Source organism: Eutrigla gurnardus (assembly GCF_963514095.1).
Source record: "Eutrigla gurnardus genome assembly, chromosome: 7".
Lineage (NCBI taxonomy): Eukaryota > Metazoa > Chordata > Actinopteri > Perciformes > Triglidae > Eutrigla > Eutrigla gurnardus.
The window spans coordinates 18429605-18449016 of record NC_139921.1 but is presented as its reverse complement, the minus strand read 5'-3'; the positions used below and the strand labels follow the sequence as shown (position 1 = coordinate 18449016).

General features: G+C 40.4%; 2 protein-coding genes across 2 annotated transcripts; one reads left to right on the top strand and one right to left on the bottom strand.

Moving 5' to 3' along the window:
* Nucleotides 1–6: 6 nt before the first annotated feature.
* On the bottom strand, nt 7–11326 carry kif15 (kinesin family member 15). The gene is made up of 35 exons (XM_084013755.1): nt 11200–11326; nt 10848–10878; nt 10368–10554; nt 10152–10228; nt 9994–10031; nt 9800–9897; nt 9524–9703; nt 9024–9233; nt 8801–8926; nt 8420–8542; nt 8162–8309; nt 7016–7095; nt 6703–6912; nt 6073–6250; nt 5837–5978; nt 5511–5652; nt 5150–5317; nt 4935–5063; nt 4725–4830; nt 4412–4577; nt 4175–4325; nt 4003–4088; nt 3828–3906; nt 3652–3738; nt 3448–3552; nt 3220–3342; nt 2795–2941; nt 2609–2695; nt 2102–2266; nt 1778–1878; nt 1611–1677; nt 1489–1526; nt 1241–1373; nt 618–749; nt 7–507 (listed from the first exon to the last, which is right to left on the bottom strand). The coding sequence occupies exons 1-35, from the start codon at nt 11216–11218 to the stop codon at nt 433–435; spliced, it is 4134 nt and encodes a 1377-aa protein (XP_083869881.1). The 5' UTR covers nt 11219–11326; the 3' UTR covers nt 7–432.
* Nucleotides 11327–12156: 830 nt separating this feature from the next.
* tacc3 (transforming, acidic coiled-coil containing protein 3) lies at nt 12157–18792 on the top strand. The gene is made up of 17 exons (XM_084012990.1): nt 12157–12274; nt 13551–13716; nt 14084–14208; nt 14287–14330; nt 14415–15888; nt 16002–16056; nt 16142–16280; nt 16413–16471; nt 16563–16699; nt 16867–16939; nt 17050–17178; nt 17652–17719; nt 17809–17852; nt 17937–18097; nt 18188–18294; nt 18378–18498; nt 18584–18792. The coding sequence occupies exons 2-17, from the start codon at nt 13552–13554 to the stop codon at nt 18647–18649; spliced, it is 2967 nt and encodes a 988-aa protein (XP_083869116.1). The 5' UTR covers nt 12157–12274; nt 13551; the 3' UTR covers nt 18650–18792.
* Nucleotides 18793–19412: the final 620 nt, after the last annotated feature.

Here is a 19412-nt window from a genome sequence, read left to right as displayed (position 1 = left end):
ACAAAATACGAATAAAGGTTTCTTTTAATTACAGTATTGAAATGGTGTAAAATTCCATTAAGCTAAAACAAATGAAAGAAAAGACATATACACCTCAATATGTTGGGATACAATAGAAGAAACCAAATATACCATTGATACAACTCAGATTGCACGAGCTGTACTATGGAAGTCTTGTGACAGCTGGTCTTTCCACACTTTGAGGGTTTCATGCTACTGCAATGTGAAGGTACAGTATGCATCCAGGAAAAAATTTGAAGTGGTGTAAAAATATGAATTTCATGAGCAGCATTACAGCACATTCCCTGAAAAAAAAATGTTAAATGAAAACAATTTGAATGAATTAAAGATAATAAAAGAAATATATATATAAACCCCCTGGGAAAGATGGAAGAAGAATCCTAGAGTCAAGTCAATATAAGAACCAGGGATTTACATCATCTCCAGTGGCAGACATCCACCGTTGTCGCGCATTAAGGTAATCTCTGTTCTGAGCTTATCATTTTCCTGTAAAACATAAGAAAGAAAAAAACAACACACATTTGATTGACGCGATGTGTTGACAATATTGACCAAAGTTAAATATCCTTTAATGGTAGAAGAAATTAGTTAGTTACCTCATTAAGTTTGGTGTTGTCCTTTTTCAGCTTCACCAGATATTCAATCCTTTGTTTGTGGTTCTTATGCCCCACAAGTTTTCCATTCTCCTCAGACAGCTTAACATTCTGCTTGCGGAGAACCTCATTCTCCTGTAAAATAGAAATTATTGTAGCCATTTTGATATGGTTTGAGGAAATTATAACAGACATTTTTCACAATTTTCTGATATTTTATGCAATAAATATTTAAATCGCTAATAGTTGAAGCCCTACAGAGTTATTATCAGTGTTTAGTTTGGCCTCAAGCCCAGTCATTTTAAATTGGAATGTCCCACTATGAATTAAATATAATACATCTTTATCAAAAACGTTTTACAGTACAATTAGTAAATGTCCACATTATTGGCACATCAAAGATGGTAAACTATCTAGTGTCATGTTTATTACATTGTGTGACCTTGTTGTCAGGCTATCTTCCAAGTAAAACAAGGAACTCCTTTACAGATTCTGTGGGGTGGGGATTGTGAATATGTATAGTGAATCCTGATGACTGATGTTTCCAGTTCATCATAATTTATAGATGCATCATTCTGAAAATCTTTCTGAAGTGAAAGATACTTATCTACTTAAACTACTCTGACCTGGAGTAGTTTCTCCTCCTCCTGTATCCTGTGGCTCAGCTCCCTCAGCTCTATGCAGCGGTTCCTCAGCTCATTGGTCAGCTCCTGGACGCAGGTTTGAGACTGGGCCAACATTGACTCCTGCTCTTGCAGTCTAATCCACAGGACACACAAGAAAAAAACACAGACAGAGCTTGTCAAATGTCAAGTATTAATTAAGGGTCAGGATAACATGCAATTAATTCAGTTAAATAAACCACAGGTCCTACCTTTTATGAGTATTAGACTGCATCTGCATTATTCTGCTCTGTTAATGAATAAGAGATGAACACATTTTGAAATGATTATTCGATAGAGGAAAAATAAAACCAACAGATAAACAAATACAAACCTTCTCCGCCCTCTCCTCCTGTAGCTCTTTAAGCATGGTTTGCTTGATGGCTCCATTGAACTCCTCACTGAAAATGACGAGATAAAATAAACGTTGTCATTAACAATTGATGATGTAATGTATTTTAAGGCAGTGGATGGCTGAATGACTGGATGATTCAACTCAACCAGTTATTTCCATTCGGTGTCAGCTGGCTCTGCTTGGTGTAAAACTGGTCAAGTAAAGCTTGGATCTCAATTCGGACCATCTCCTTCTCAGTCAGCTGCATCTGAGGACAGATTGATCACATTATCAATACTGATGGACTTGAAACGTCCAACGAAACTTTTAGGCCATTAAGACACATTCATTAAAAAATGAAATTAATATTTAAAAAAGAAGAAGAAAAAAAATTACAAACAATTATAATAGTCTGCTCTTACCATGCGGAACCAATATTTCATTCCACTGATGAATAGATATAGATTAATTAAACTTTTGCAAAGACATACCTTAAGCCTTTGGATCTCCTCATTCTTGGCAGCCCTCTCAGCGTTAAGCTCGGTTAAAAGAATCTCCATTGTCATCATGGAGGAGCGTCGATTTTCCAGCTCCCTATCCTGGCTCTCTAGCACCTGGGTCAAGTCCCTGTTGAAACTTCCTGGAGTACAAGGTGTCTTGAGAGACAGAAAAAAAAGATAACACTCATATGATTTTGACGACTAATAGATTAGTTGATTTTATCGAGATATGAAACTGAGTTTCACAAAAGCACCACTTCCACATCCTGCTTTTTTACTAGAGATGTGTATATAAGTTTTAAATCATTCAGCATGAAAAAAAGCTTTAAAAATGACTAATCGACTAAAGAGATCTACATTGATTAAGATCAAAATTAACTAAGAGCCCCCTCTTAGCCCTACAGCAAATTAGAATACATAAATAAATAAAAAAAACAGGCCACAAGTGTTTTATATGTGAATATAGAATCAAAGAGCAAATAAACGGACGAGCCTTACCCGAGCTAATGATTTTGGTGTTCCTGTCAGCTCAACAACAGGTTTGAAACTGCCATTTCTTTCAACAGCTTCTTGTTGTTGTTGCACCTGATAAAAAAAGAGAGTTTAAAATGTTATCCTTTAGATTTGTTTGACTTTTCTGGTTATTTGTCTGGTCTGTATTGAGTTGATAAATAAAAAACTCACCTTCTGCTGCAGATTCTCTATCATGATGTCCTTCTGGGCTGTTTGCTCTTGAGATGCTTGTAGGAGGCTGTTCTGTTCGTCTAAGACCTTAGTGAGTCTCTCAACCTCCTCAGTGGCATAAACAACCTCCTCCTGCAACACCTCCACCTGAGGACAGAGACACACATTATATTGGGATGTCACAAGAGGTAGTGTCATATACGGGAAGATACATTCCCTGCTGGTGGATGCAATAAGGACTACAAAACATCACGGCATCCATGAAAAGAATACAAAACCCAAAGTTACTGCCCAGTTGAACCATATAAGCTGCTTTGCCCTAGTGAGGGGGCATAAAGAAGGGAATGCAAACAGTTTAAGAGATGAGGACTGTGCCGTACAGAGAGGAACAGGGCTTAAACTGTGTTTAACATGATCAAACTTACCTCTATTTGGTTCGACGCTACCCGCCTGTCTAAACTTTCTTTCAGGTCACAGATCTCTGCCTGAACCTTAGAACTTTGCTCCCAGATAGTCTCCCTTTCAAGACAGGCAGCATCGTACTTGGCCTGGAAGAGCAATGGTATTATTATTATTATTACATTGAGCGTTTCTACAGTATGACGTGCTAGAGTAAAGATAAAGGCAACAACAGCAAACAATGAACAACGTACTGTGATGTCTTTGATTTCTCCAGACAGGCTGGTAATGGTATGGTCCTTCTGGCTCAGCTCACTGCGGAGGTCTCTGGTTTGGTTGATCAGATCTAAAACAACATCCTGTCAAAATACACAGTTGGGATTCAGCAGGCAGGCATAAACACTGCAATAATATTTGAAGAAATAAGACATGATACAGAAACATTCACTCAGACTTACTTTGTCCTCTTCAATCTTTTGCTCCAAGCCTTTTACAGTTTCATTGGCAGAGTTAACATTTTGCTCAAGATCGATCAATTTGGATCCCTTCAAAAAAGAAATCAGACAACCGGTTTAACAACTGAGTTGCAATTACTTTGTACTTTTCAAACATGAATGCTGTTCTTATAACTGACCTGCTGTTGATTTTGTGCTGTCAGGTCTGAGGCTTGCTTTCTCAGCTGTGTATTATGCTCCACTGTTTCAATAAGTTCTCTGAAGGCACACACCAAGGTCACCCATGTTAATAAAGTTATTTCATTTTGATTGTTGAACACCTCTAAAAAAGGAGAAAGCTTTGGACAAACTCACTTTGATGCACTCTCTTTGTTTTCTCTTAACTGGGAGATCAGGGTGCTTGTGTGCTCTTGCTCAGTCTGCAGATAATTATTCAATTCCTACAAGAGAAAAAAACGTTTTAGACAGAACACAGTCTACATTTCAGGATACCAAACGCCGAAAAGTGGGTTATGAGTTCACTAACCGTGAGCTTTGCCTTCAGTTGATCAATTTCCTCCTGCCTGTCCTGCAGCTGCTGTCTTGCCTGGTCAGCCTCAAACGTTCCCTCAGCTTGGAGCTGGTCATATGAATCCTGCAGTGTCCTGTGCTGCTCCAGAAGCTGCTCCCAATCAAGCCTGTAACGAAGACATGCTACTTGTGAGCACATGAACACATCAGATCAGGAAGAGTCACCGTGAAGAGGTATTAAACTTGTGCGTACTGGACTTTGTCAAGTTGGAGTTGTGTGCTGATCAGACTGTTGGACAGCTGGCTCATCTCTCTCTGCTTCTCACTCTGGCCATCTCGTAGCTCGTTCCTCACAGCGGCCAGCTCTCGATCGGACGACTGCAGCACCAGACGTAGATCACAGATCTCACTCCTCAGCACTGACAGGAGGGGGAAGAAAGAGTGGTCATATAGGTACTTCTGGTCCCTACCTCCATTTCACATTAATGTCCAAGTTCAACACCAGCAGAAGTCTAGATTGGTAAAAAGGTAATAACAACAACACTTGTGAAACAACACATAGTTACCTCCTGCAGCTTGCTTTTCAGAATGAAGGCTCTCTTGCAGCTCACTGACAGTTTCTTGCAGTTTGAGGAGATCTCTGTTCCCGTTAGCTCGCTCAGAAGAAAGTAGCTGCATCAGGTATAAAAAATAATAAGAAAAGAGAATAGTTAATGAAAATGCCTTACATTTTGATAAAAGTAAACTGTGAACGAGGAACATGAGGACATTTTTACCTTATCCTTGCAGTCAGACTCTTTTGATATCACAGTAATCTGCTCCTCAAGTTTTGTAATTTGCTGCAACAGCTTGCTGTTTTTTAGCGCCTCCTCATTAAACTGTGTCTGAACATGGCTAGCTTGCTCCTGTTGAGAATTTAGAGACAGTATATGAGACGATAACAATTTGTGTTTTTGTACAGACATTTGCAGCATAATCTACATTGACAGACCTGCACTTGACGGAGTTCCTCAGTCAAGGCCATCCCAGTCATGTCTGGAGAAGGCTGCTCGAGCCAAAAGTCATCTGTGCCATCGTCTGCCCCCTTCAGGTGGTCCGGGCTAGAGAGAGGCACCAGACGGGTCCGCAAATTGTATGCTTTGGTGGGCGTGGTGAGTATCTGGTAGAATAGACATTTGAAGGAAAAATAGAAAATGGATTTCCAAGTTTCATGTATATCAGACCAGTAGTTTTAATGTAATCCTGCAGACAAACCAACCATCCAACCAACCAACAAAGTGAAAACTTGGCGAAGGTTATAAAGACAGGTTTGCGTCATAGTGATCCAAATACAAATTTCAACATCCACTCACCTTTATAGTTTCAACGTGAATTCTGTTCAGCTCAGAGACCCCCTTTTTATTGTAATCGTTTGTGGCTTCCAAAATCCTTTCCAGATGCCGGTTGGACTTGTCAAGGTATTTTTTCTCAGACTCTAGCTGCGACATCTGTTTCCTAGAATACAAAACACCGTCCAAAAAACACATTAAACTCTGTAAAAATAAAAGGATTGTATATTGGCATATATATTTATTGGCATATATTATTTTGCTTTTTGCTTGTTCCTTAACATCGGGTAAGCTGTTCTGGATACACCGATATAATTCTGGTGGTTTTCTTCAATAAATAGCATCCTTACTTGGTGACTTCTTTGTATTCCTCAAAGGCCTGAAGGACACCTCTGAGGTCAGACTGTTTCTGCAACAGCTGACCCTTCAGCTTCTCAATTGTAGCTATGGAGACAGTATCTACAGGCACAGGGGTTGAGGAGGCGGCTGGTTCTGTGGAGTAACATGAGTTTATTGACATCATACAGATATAGGATATGACACAATAACTCAATGTTTTCTCTGAAGAAGCGGATATATTTCTTACTCTCTATTAGTCTTTCGGTCTCCATGGCCCTCTGGAAGGTCTCCTCCAGCTCAGTAGCAACACTGACTGCAGCATCTTCAGCTTTCACCACTGATTCAAGGGAACGAAGCTGGCGGTTCTCCTCTCGGAGGCTGAAGTTCTCTGCTGCGTATCGCGTCATCTTTGGGTGATGTTCAACCTAAAAGGTGCAGTTGTGTACATGGGAAAACAGTGTTGAACGGCCACAACATTTGAGGAATTTACATCCATTGTTTCAAGAAAAAATAATAATAAATTCAGAGAATCTAATGTAGTTATATTGTGCCTTTTAGAGTAGCAAATATATATATATATATATATAAAAAAACAGCAATTTATTAACTTATTTACACTGGTTACACATTTTGTGTTTGATGCACATATTTTGTATTCCTTATTTTTATTATTTACTTACATCATCTACATATATTGTTTATATATAACATTATGTGCATCATTTTACATACATTCTTATATTTCTGTATAATTGTATATAAGACTAACATACCAATTCCCCCCCAGGATCAACAAAGTATTTCTGATCTTGATTATAGACACATATACAGTCATCAATACTGGGTTAGGGTGTTCAAATGGTATAAGATTTTGTACCTGATCTCTCAATATCTGTATCTCTTCTTTCAGCTGGTCAATTAGAGTCTGAGACCCCTTGTCTGACAGCGAGCTTTGTCCAGCCTTCAGTTTTTTCTCAAGGCGATAGATGTGGTCCTCTCGAAACCTGACAATCATTTGGCTTGAAAGGATGAACTTGTCTTTATGGGTCGAAGCCTCCTCAAGTTGAGCCACTTTATTGAGCAGCATCTAAGAGTAGTCAAACATTATTGTAAGTTTTCCTGCACAGTATTTCATTGTAGCAGCATTTATTTCCCCAAATAAATGACAAAACAAAAAACGTTTCCCATACTCTCTTCTCCTCTTCCTGCTTCTTCCACAGCCGGATAGCAGCCATAAACTTTGCTTTATACGAGACATCATGTTGAATATCTGTGGATGAAATGATGAGAAAAGCTGAATTACTCTTTTGAACACACTGGAAAACATTAGAATTTCGTATATAACCAAAATTGCTCTTAATACATTAATGTGTTAGATTTTTCAGCATATGTAAATGGTTTGATTTTAAAATTGTATATACCAAATCTCATTGTCATCTGCTCAAAGTAGGTTTACATCTTTTAGGTTTCGTAAGCCAGAGCATTAAACAACAAAAGTGTACAAAAAGACATAAAAAGTAAGCAAACCAGCCAAAACCGTATGGGAAAAGTTGAATAATGACAGGTTTGGCATAGTTTGGGTAAAATTAGGACACATCTTGCATCCCAGTCTCGACTGAGAAGGTACCGTATTTTCACTATAAGGCGCACCTAAAAACCTTCAATTTTCTCAAAAGCCGACAGTGCGCCTTATAATCCGGTGCGCCTTATATATGGATCAATATTGAGCCGCAACAGGTCTCGCAACTACGGTAAGCAGCTGCAGACTCGATTTTCCCCCGTAGAAGAAGTAGCGCGCGGTGTATCAGACTTTTTTTACGGACGTTTTTTACGTGTTTACTGAATCGAGGAAAAGTTCCCCTCCACTATGTGATATAAATGTTGCACTACATGTTATACCTTGCTGTTGTTAAAAGTTAAACTGTCACGAAAATACTACGTTACTGACTTTACCTCGGGGAAAATAATAAAACAGCTGTTCATTTTGGGAGTGAACGGAGTTGTCAGAACGCTGGTTTGTACCGGTAATCTATTACGGTAATAAAGTTTGACTGACCTGTCTGACTGTTTTGTTGACATTCCCTTTAGCGCAGCTCCATCTAATGGATGCATAACGTAACCCCAGCCTCTATTGTAGCATCTATTCTATGCGCCTTATAATGCAGTGCGCCTTATATATAAAAAAAGTTTTAAAATAGGCCATTCATTGAAGGTGCGCCTTATAATGTGGTGCGCCTTATAGTGCGGAAAATACGGTAATACAGTTTTGCAAAATAAGAAAGGAAAGGCTGTCATAAGAGGATGTAATTCTGAGTTATGGTAAACATGTTTGTTACCTGCGGGGAGTGCAGGTCCTCCTGGCGCTACATCTCTTCCATGGTCCACTGCCTGAGAAGTTAGTACCTGTGCAAGCTGCTCCTTGAGCTTCTTCACCTCAGCTTGTAACTGCCTCACATTTCCCTCTGTGTCTTCATTGATAATGGCCTGGCAAAACATAATAATTGCAATTGGATGAGATTGCAAAGTTGTCTTTGAAATTACCAGAAGTAGGTTAAGTCTTAACCTTGATAAAGAGTAATGGTAATGAGTGATACCTTATTCTTGATCAACTTTGCTCTCTGAGCAAACTGCAAGGTGGACAGCGTTTCTCCAAAACACTTTGAACCAGGATGCACATTGGCTATGATACAAGTCTTTGCATTTCCACCAAGAGAGTCCTGAAATAACAATGATAATTTTACAGTTCATTGAATTTATTCAAATAATAGTGCAATCAATCGCATCTTTAGATGTAGTATTATTGTGTTATATTCTACCAAAGCAAAAAGAATATGAATGTGAAGCAAAGTTCAATACTTGAAAACAAGATCAATACTTGATTTAATTTGAACTATTTCACATCCACACGTTCCGATAATGATTTATTTTAGTAGACACAATAATGTATGTATGGTTTTATATTTAGAATCACTCACCCTTAGCAAGAAGGTGAGTTTGGAATCTCTGTAGCAGATGTGGCGATTCTTCCCATTGGACACGTCAACCAGTGCCATAATCACCTGCCCGAGACACATGAGGGAGCGATTGATACTGCTGGCCTCCTGAAAGAGAAGCAATGCAGAAAACAGCTATTAGCAACAGCAAAAATCATAAATAAGGTACCTCAGTATGAGACTGAATTAATGGTCGATGCTTCACCTTGAGTCTGGAGCCTTCTGTGTGTGTGTCTTTCTGCCTCTCGGACCCTGCCAGATCTACCAGGTTCAACTGAGACATCCGTATGTTCACCACTTCATTGATAGACTCTTTGGACTCCAAAGTCATGGAGAACACTGCATGAGATCTGGAAGACTCTCGGTTCATGGAGGTGGAGGCCACCCGTCGATTACGCCAGCCCATAGACAAGACCTGAGTGGTTTCAAACACAAATTCTGTACACTTCCACAGTACATGTCTTAAGATGGCACCTGCATTTGTTAATTTATCAATTTAATGTGATATCGACTGCGTAATAATTTGACACTGCTCAACAAAGAACACACATTCCACAAAAATGTACATTATGATAATGAAACTCGATACTAGATACATAGTAATATTGGGGTGTCATTCAATCGAACTAGTCGGACATGAATGTTACCATGTATAATACAGTACAATAGCCTTCTAAGTCACAAAAACAATCAAGGATTTTATACCTGGTAGGCTTCAGCGGCTGAGTTGACAAACTTCTCCACAGCTCCCTCAACAAACAAGCCTTTCTTGATGTTCTCCCTGAGGAAAAGGCTGGCTGAGGCTGTGTCCAGAAGGTCATAGATTTGTTCATTGTATATCTCAATAAATGAACATTTACAAAGGAAACTCTTGGACTGGCCAGACTTTTGGGGAAAAAGAACAAACAAAGCATTAATTTAATAACAAACATGAAATATTGGTTTACAACAACTTCTTGGTGATGAAATGTTACAGCTCACCTTTTCCACTTCTCTGTTGATGAGAAAAAACAGGTACTCAAAACTTCGAGGAATAACCCCCCTTAGTTCATCTGTGAAGTTATCCAACTCCGAGGGTCCTAGAGTGGGAGAGGAAAAAAGTCACTACAATTATTATATTGCTGGATCTAAAATAATTTGGGGTATAAAATGTAAATAATATATTGAATTCTCACCAAGCATGGTGAATGTTTTCCCTGAGCCTGTTTGTCCACTGCAGAAGCAAGAGAGGAATCCAATAAGGAAGAGAACGGTTGCTGCATACGTAGTACGATTGTGCCATAAAATATTTTTTAATTTCATACTGTTAGTAAGCAACATGAAGACCACCTACTAGGCAAATATAGTTCCATTGTATCCATTAATGCAAGACTCAATAATATCCTTGGCCACACTGGAGAAAATAGAATCCTGTTGAAGAATAAATAAATATGACACAGACACATTATATTATTTCCCACGCTGTTAAATCATGTTATTATTAGTGGCTCAACGCAGTTGTACTCATGCCAGTCATATTTTAATAACACAATAACTGTATACTCCAAACCTGAGTTGTATCCATGTCAGCAACATGATCATAAGTGAAGGTTCGTGGTTCTGGTTTTGATAGCAGACGGATAGTGTTGGGTGAGGTGACTGTTAGACACAGCTTCTGATCTCCATCAGTGGTCAGCCCAGTGCACTGGGTCAGAGGTCGTACTCGCACAAAAACTTTGATGGAATCGCCATCATTGCTGTAGGACCAGAAATGAAACAATAAAATCAATTGGAGGGTGTTGCGAACTAAACGTCACGATGAAAAGTATGTATCTGTTACGTCAATTGCTTGCTAACTTACTACAGTTGCCAATTAAGCTGGGAGGACATAAAACATTTACTCCACTGTAGATGTGATCCTCGGTCAATTTAGTAAACCCGATAGTCAAGCTCAAAAATATACGTAAGACAACAAATAAAACAACACAGACATTTTTGTTTGGGTGTGGATTAAATAGGCAAAGCGTCTTAAAAGGTAACGTTACATTACCTGACAGCAAGTTGACTTGAGTCGCCAGATCCTGTAAACAAAATTATAAGACTGTTAACGTTTAGATGATAGCCTGACTTCCGTAAAATGTGGCTATAGAAATAGTGTCTCTATACATATACTAACGTAAGTATCAATAATTAGGCTCATTAGTTAAACCTGACTTATAACTCCGCGTGAAAACAATTGATATCAAGATAGTAACGTTAGCGTTAGCGAACTAGCTAGCCATGCATGTTAGAGTACTTCGAGTAGGTAACGTTAAACTAGCTTGCTAAGGTTACCAGAATATGGTGTACAAGTTAGCATATTAGTTTGCTAGCCAAACAATTGTTCGGGGCGCTAACGTTACCTCTTCCGCTGGAATTCATTGTTGACAAAGAAGTGTTCGTCGTTATGTTGTAAAAATAACCTGCTTCATGGCAGTCACACACAAAAAGGACGATACTGTTTACATCCTTTAAAATTGGCGGGCAGGTCCTGCTGGTGGTACGACTACTACTTCTTCTTCGTTTAATGCCGAGCTACAAACCAGCGAGAACGCTGCATAGCGCCGCCTACTTGTAGGAGAGTTGAACTTAACATCATTTCTTTAATTTTCTCTTTACACTGTAATTTGAATGTCAGTTAGAAGCTAAATAACAGCCCCAGCGTTATTTGCAGCCAGGTTTGAACATACATGACAAACAATATCGCCACTTTAATACAAACATACAAATTAACATGAATGAGTATTTCAAGTAAAATGGGTTTAAATTAAATAATGCATAGCTATCCTGAATTGACGGTGTGATACACGTCCTATTTGGGGAATCTCTTCTGGTCTCTTTTAAGCAACAGATTTGTTCGTTCGTCGTTCGCAGGTGGTCGAAATAAAAGTCTCACGGCTTCACTTGCCACTTCGCTTTCAAAACCCCCAAACAAAAATCACACAGTGCCCCAAGTCTGTCTATCTTCAACACTAATATCAGTGTTGTCGTTTATATGTAACGTTCCCATGTGGCTACTTCGTCAATGAGGAAAAACAAGCCTCGTGTTTCGCACATGAGCAGACTGAAAATGCCTGACAGTCACTGGAATACATAAATCCAAGTTGAATCCGTTTTTATTCCTCATCGTGGCGTTACGTTTCTTTGTTTTTTATTGTTCTCGTGTTATCTTGCCATGCCTATGGTCTTTGACGTTGGCTGTCGATTGGATCACATCCGCTCTTTACGTGATTGGCCGCTCAACCCGGAAGCGCGTTTCCTTTGAATGTTTCTCGCGAGTTTATTGGTAGGTTTCAAGACTTTAAATTCCAAACGGCTGTCGCCCAGACCAGGCGAGGAGGAGGTTTTCAAAGTTCACTAGTCATTCGTGGTCGCCCTGCAGTTGGATGGTTTGACGAAAGACGTTGTAATTTCGGCCAACTGGATCGGATTTTTTAGGTAGGTGGTGAATATAGGTTAATAATATCCTATTTTACACCTTGCTGTGTGGTCTCTTCCCAAGTTTGTGTTATTTACGTTGAATGTTATGTTAATAGTAACGTTAGTCGACCGTAACTTTAGTGGCTTTTATGATGAGCCACGTTCCAGCTAGCTTTCGGGAGGATACAGTTAGAAAATCCAATTGTGCATATAATAATGTATATCTCATCTTGTTTAAAATAATGTCTATACTCTCACATTACACATTGAGTATTTTGCCCACGGATTACATGTGGCACTGAACGTTCACGTTGGCAGTCCGTTGCTCGTGACGAATGGGTGAAAACGTTGGGAACGTTGGTCCCCAAACAAGACCAGAATAAGACAAAGGTGTGATTCACTAACTGCGTGTGCACTCAGACCTTGTGGATGAGTGTGACCTTTTTTGGCCTACGTCATTAATGACATTAACACACAGTTACGTAAAAGTAAGCGTAGCCACGCCAAGGGCTCTTGCACCCTTAAATGGAACCATTGTTAATGGAATGGAACTAGTCACACCTGTGCTTCTCCTGCTACATGTCAAAATATCTGTAGTCTCATCAGGGCTGACCAATAAGGTCCTCTTTGCATTTGTCTTTTACATCCTCAGCCAAAGTTCACAGTTCTAGCCTCTGTAGCCTGAAAAAAAACTGTTATCCTACACATTGACATGTTTTTTTCTTTTTAATTAGTTAATGTTGTTGTGGCAGATGGTAATTTTGAATTTTATGCACTGAACTGGACTTTTTACAGTTGAAACATGAACCTGTTAGTGCCCTCTGGTGGACAAACTATGTAACGGCAGCACCTCAAATACATGTTACTTATTGGCCAACATGTACACTAGATGCCAACACATATGAGCAATACGCTGGCATCGGCCCACAGATCGGCCTAGCACACAGAGCCATTGCCTGTGTAGCTTCTTTATCATTTTTTGTCAACATTCAGGGATCACCATGCAGTTATTTTCCTCTTTACTTTCCCACCTTTTTTAGAAATAATTCTATGTGCACATGCCAACCAGGATTTACCAATAGAATTAAATTTGGAGTCACATTTGTCTTGCTTGATTCTGTTTTTTTTACATGGTGTCATCTTTCTCTGTGCAGATCGTTTTTACACACATCGGTAAACCACGCAACTAAAAGTGTCTTATCAACCGGGTGCAGCTTTCAGGATGACACCTCCCTCAGAGTGTCATCAGATCATTGCAGCCCCCGTAACGTAGTTTGTTTTTCTGCTTTCGCAGGATGAATTCCGTTGATGTGAATGATGAGAATCGTGGGGTCTGCCCTGGAGCAAAGGAGAACAACTCATTTAATGACCTTTTTGCCCTGGATCAGCCAACTGGGAGGCCCTCCATCCTGCGTCAGACAGAGAATCTGCCCAGCAAGACTGTGCCAAAGGGGATAAAGGTACAGAACCAGATGTTGTGTCCCCCTTCCCCTCTCGATTCTTTACACACACCATAAGGCCACCAGGCTGATAATTATATACACTTAGTATGTGTGAGAAGCCTTTTCTACAGCTATTTGACAATTGTTAACCTGAAGTGGTTTATTGGTTTTTACTCTAAACTGTATTTGAACAAAAACGGAAGAGTGTGGTGGGCAAAGCTACAAAAAGAACAGTTTTATACATGTTTCTTGTCACATTTGTAATAGCTTGTGTTGCGTATAACTATGGTGAAAGGGCTGGATATTACTTTCCTATTCATTGTTTCAGTATATAATTTAGTATCCAGATAACATTTAGGAAACTGATCAAATTACTTGTGCGTAGGTTTGCTTTCAGACTCCACGAAGAGACCCTGTGACTAAAAGGATTGTATCTCCCACCAAATCTGCCAAGATGACAAGTGTGGACGAGTGTACAAAAGCATTGGAGTCCTTAAATTTGGATAAAAAGTAAGTAACACTTCTCATACTGCAACATGCCTCCAATTAAATGACTATCGATTTAAGTAACCGTGTTTGTTTTTCTAGTACTTCACTGCAAGTCACTGATCTGCCTAATGAGCCCAAACAAGGTAATTCATCCAACATTAGTGACAAAACATTATTCTCCTTGAATATCTCTGAATTGCTGATTGTCATTCTTGAATTTTCTACAGAAATGTCATCTTACCCCGATGATAACATGCCAATCCAAAGCAAAGGAGGCTATGAGTTTGATTTTGACAACCTCGATGCTATCAATCCATTTCTGGGCTCTACTAACTTGGTCCTCTCCCCTGCGAGGCCTGCTGTTGAAAACCCTCCTACCGAGTCTCAACCTGCAAAACCAGAGAACATCTTGGAGGAGCACACCAAAATAGAATCTGCATTAGATGAGACGCTTCCATTCGTCCCATCCGTGGAAAACTCACTGGTTGACGTCTCCACCGACATCAGCTCCAGGGAAAGCAGTGTGGTCACAGTGGTGAAACGCTCAGAAGTCCAGGATCAGGATTCATGCTCTGCCACACCTGATGAGCAGCCTGCTAACATGCGTACCGATGTCAATCAAGACAAAATGTCAGGCAGTTTTATGGAAGATGCTCCACTGCCAGCGACGGGTTCTTACACCTTTGATTTTGACAACCTCGATGCAATCAATCCTTTCCAAACTGGCGGTTCTAAAATTCCGAATTCCCCTGACCTTGGGAGAAAGGTGCCAGACATGAACCTACCTGCCGAGGAGACGCAGATAAAGGAAATGAAACCCACAAATGTCGTTGACGTACCTGAGGTGGCTCAAGAGGCGCTGGTCGAGGTTGACGTCTCCACAGACATCAGCTCCAGAGAGAGTGTCGAGGTCACAGTGGTGAAAGGCCCAGCAGTCCAGGAACAAGGTTCATGCAGTGCCACACCTGATAAAAAGCCATCTGCTCAATTGTCTTCAAATGACCATCAAAGCAGAGCATCAGGTAGTTTTGTGGAAGACGCTCCACTGCCAACAAAAGGTTCTTACACCTTTGATTTCGACAACCTTGATGACATGAATCCTTTCCAAACGGGTGGTCCTAAAATTCAGAATTCACCTGTCCCTGGGAGTAAGGTGGCATACGTTAACTCACCTGTTGAGGAGACTCCAATAAAGGAAAATAAACCCACAAATGTTGACATACCTGAGGTGGCTCAAGAGGCGCGTGTTCAGCCCGAGATGAAACCAACAGCTGCAGTTGCCCCAATGTCATCTAATGCTGCCAAGCCTTCGGCTGCTGAAGGCCCGATCAAGGAAGGACCAGTCAAACTTGAGTTTAATTTCGATGACTGCAGCGAGGTCAAACGGAAGCCACCCAAGAAATTTGGCAAAAGGCCAGCTGTTGCAAAACCTAAAGCGGGAACGCCGGCGTGTGATGTCCAACCACCAAAAGAAACTCCAGTGAAGCCTGATGTCAGCGATGTTGCTGATGCTCCAGCTCCAAAAGGGTCCTACTCAATTGACTTTAACACGCTTGACGACCCAAATTTCAATCCCTTTGGCACAAAAGCAAGCATGAACAACTCTCCAAAGTGTAGCGCAAAATCTGGCGCTGTGCTCAAGGAAACTTCAATTCCAGAGCAACTGGACAAGCCTGTGGAGAAAGAGGCTGTATCGTCATGGTATGTTTACCTTTTTTTAACTGAGCGTTTTCAAGTGTTTATTTGCAGTGGACGCTTCATGTGTGAGCAACCCTTAATTTCACTCTAAGTTTGTATGCTTTTGCCCTCGGTAGTGCTGCAGAGAATGTCCCAGCTGCAGCAGAACCCAACCCTGGAGTACTGAGAGAGGTAATGCAGTTTGATACATTTTCTATATATCATTCCTGTGGTTGTATATTTTTCACAAACATACATTTTTACCGTGGAATGACAGAACTCTAAAGACGCAGCTGCTTCTGACCCTGACCTGGGATTTCAACTTGAAGCTGAACGACCCGTGGAGAGTCTTCCTGAGCAGAAGTCGCAGACCACCGTATCAGACTTCAGTGACGAGTTTGTTCCTGGAACTCTGTGTAAGTACAAGTTAGACAACGCAAAGATCTCTACATTTTTAGAAATGGCTTCTTCTATTATTTATGAAGCACCTTTTAAATTGAAATCTCTTTACCTGTGCATATATCTAATCTAATCTTTTTTATCTCTAGTCATGGCCAATAACTTTGAGGGGCAAATGGATTACCTTGAACAGTTTGGGTCCAGCAATGTAAGTACTTACTTCCTGTATGTTAAATGAGTCGGTTAATCGTCAGTGCATGACCTAAAGATATTTAAACGTTTACTTTTTCTGTCAATAGTTCAAGGAATCTGCATTGAGGAAACAATCCTTGTACCTTAAATTTGACCCCCTCCTGAGAGAGAGCCCAAAAAAATCTGCAGGTCCAGTCCCAGGCCCACACACCCACGTCCCTCACCCTGCTTCCTTTGTTTCCCGGTAAGACATACGTTCTGTTTCCATTCACTTTAATGGCTGTTGTCACTGGACCTTACAGCTGAATTTGTTCCATGTCGTAAAATCCTGTTAAACGAAATGAGATTTATCTGAAATGCAACCACTTTGACCACCTTACAAGTAAGGTTTATTTTTCTCCCCCAACTCAGGCTTGAAACTCCACAGATGGTGGAAAAGACTACAAATGGGGATGATTTCAAACTGTTTGGGGCTGCAGCACTAGTAAGTAACTCTGGAAATGCCACTACTGACAGTTTTTGTTTTTTAAATAAGCAAAGATAACATTCATACTTCTCCTAACTTGATCTATTTACACTGGAACTGTCGTCTAGGTTACTCCAATCCTTGGGGACCTCGTCTCTCCTTTCCCCCAGCAAGCAAACACTGAGGATGCCATTATTGAAGTGCTGAAGTACAGTCAGAAAGACTTGGATGCAGCCATCGCCAGAGTCCAGGCACAAGTATGTCCTGCTCAATGTTTTGGGATTTGACGAATGATGGTGGTGGAAGAGGTTTTCAATTTGAAGTCCAAAAAAAAGCAGGAGCAGTTAATGGTAATCTAATCAAACCACCATGCATTCTGGGTTAAACACAAGCATCTAATTCCAAAGAAATGTGTTTAACAGCCAAATGTCGATGATTGTCGTTAAGCTTACAGGGTTGTTGGTGTCGGCTGAATCAATTTTTAGTCATCTTCCACCATTAAGTGAGATCAATATTCCACAAAAAGTGGGATAATATCCTGTTTTAAATGTGGTTCAGTAGCAATTGTGATCATCAGAAATGTCATTGATTGCATTGTTTTTTGACTATTTTTAGTCCACTCTCCAAATTATTGATGAATGGAATAAAAATGTGTCCCCTGATTTGAAACAATTTACAGGAAAAGGCCCTTGGTATTAACAAATAACTAAATGTTTATTTTCTCAAATAGGGAAAGGAAAAAGAGGAGCAATGGAGTGCAAAATATAACAGGATACTTGACGATGGTCAAGAAATGAGGTAAGCTGTGCTTTGTTTCAGGTTTTTTTTTTCCTCTCATTTTAACATTGGTGTTTCAAGACATTTGACATCTGTTTTCCCCCACACAGGAAAATAATTGCTGAATTTGAGCTAATGATTGCAAAAATGATTGGTAAGTTTGATATAATAATGTACACCTCAGTCTTATTTTTGATATAACGATGTATTAACGAGAGCTATTAAATGTTGTATTCAGCTGATCAGGAGACGGAGCAGGAGGTGGCCCAGGCGAAGCTCAACGAGGCTCTCCTGGAGAAGGAACAAGTATCCTGTGACCTCAACACCATGGAAAGATCTTTCTCTGACCTTTTCAAGAGACTGGAGAAGTACAAGGATGTAATCGAAGGCTACAAAAAGGTTAGAAAACCACAAATCCATGACTTATTTCGAAGGTTTAACAAAAGCTGTAGTAGTTTGTTAAATTGTTTTGTTGTCCAATGTCCCCAGAATGAAGGCACTCTGAAAGCCTGCGCTCAGGACTACCTGACAAGGATCAAAAAAGAGGAGCAGCGCTACCAGACCCTTAAAGCCCATGCCGAGGAGAAAATTGGCCAGTAAGAAAGTGGATTATACTGTATTTAACCATGTCAATCGCAAGACTCACAGTGTCTGACCGACATTTCGTGTTCTTCTCCAGTGCAAATAAAGAGATTGCTGAGGTGCGGGCCAAGAACAAGGCTGAGGTATCTGCACTTCAGGCCCAGCTGCGGAGGGAGCAGATGAAGGTGCAGTCACAGGAGAAGAGCCTGGAACAGAAGGTGAGTGAAGATGTGCATTAGATGGTGTGCATTTGCAGACATATTGATAACAACTAAATATAATCTACGTACTATTTCTTTGCAGGAGAAGGAGGCTGAAGAGCTCACCAAACTTTGTGATGAACTTATCACCAAAGTCCAGAAGGGATGAGCTCATTTGTAAATGCTGTATATTTCTTTTTCTGTTTCCGTGTCCAGATAATTTTCTTGTGTTCTTTGTTTGTCTTTATCAATGTTCTCATGTCAATGTTCTTATAATACTGTAAAACGTTAATAAAGATAATTTACAAGTTGTATTAGCTGTTATATTAAACCACTAGGGGGCAGTCTTGGCCTTCATAGTGTTTTTGAATCTTGTGATCTGGGTTTTGGGTTTGGATCATTAATGGATATGGAAGTAACGGGACGTTTGAAGCCTAAACAAGTTATGTTCTGTTCAGAATTTCAACTTTAAACGCACAAAGCTTTTCAGTGCACTCACCCCTCATCTGTCTGGAGCCAAAGCTCATCCCCATCCTGTATTGCTTACAACAAAACAAGAGCTCACCTGGTACAATGCTCCCCTTCTTTCCTGAGCAATCACAGGGGCCTGTCACATCACTCCCAGAGGCAGGACAATGCACATCCTAAACGGTGAAAGGAAATCCTACCTAGATTGGAGTTGAATGAGGTGGTAGTGCGGACCAAGGGGGAGGCGGAGAGGGTCGAGTCACTTAAATGGGAAAAGATGCTGGTCACTCGGTGTAGTCTTGCAGGGGCCATCACTCATCTAAAAAGGATTGTGAGAGACCACTCTTGTGTCTATCTATCCAGTCATTCATCCCAGCAGCGTCGTCCCTCTGCTGGCTGCCCTCTGCATCACCCAGAGCAGACACTTCAACTTGTTCAAAGGACGAAAGCTGACCTGCCTGTGC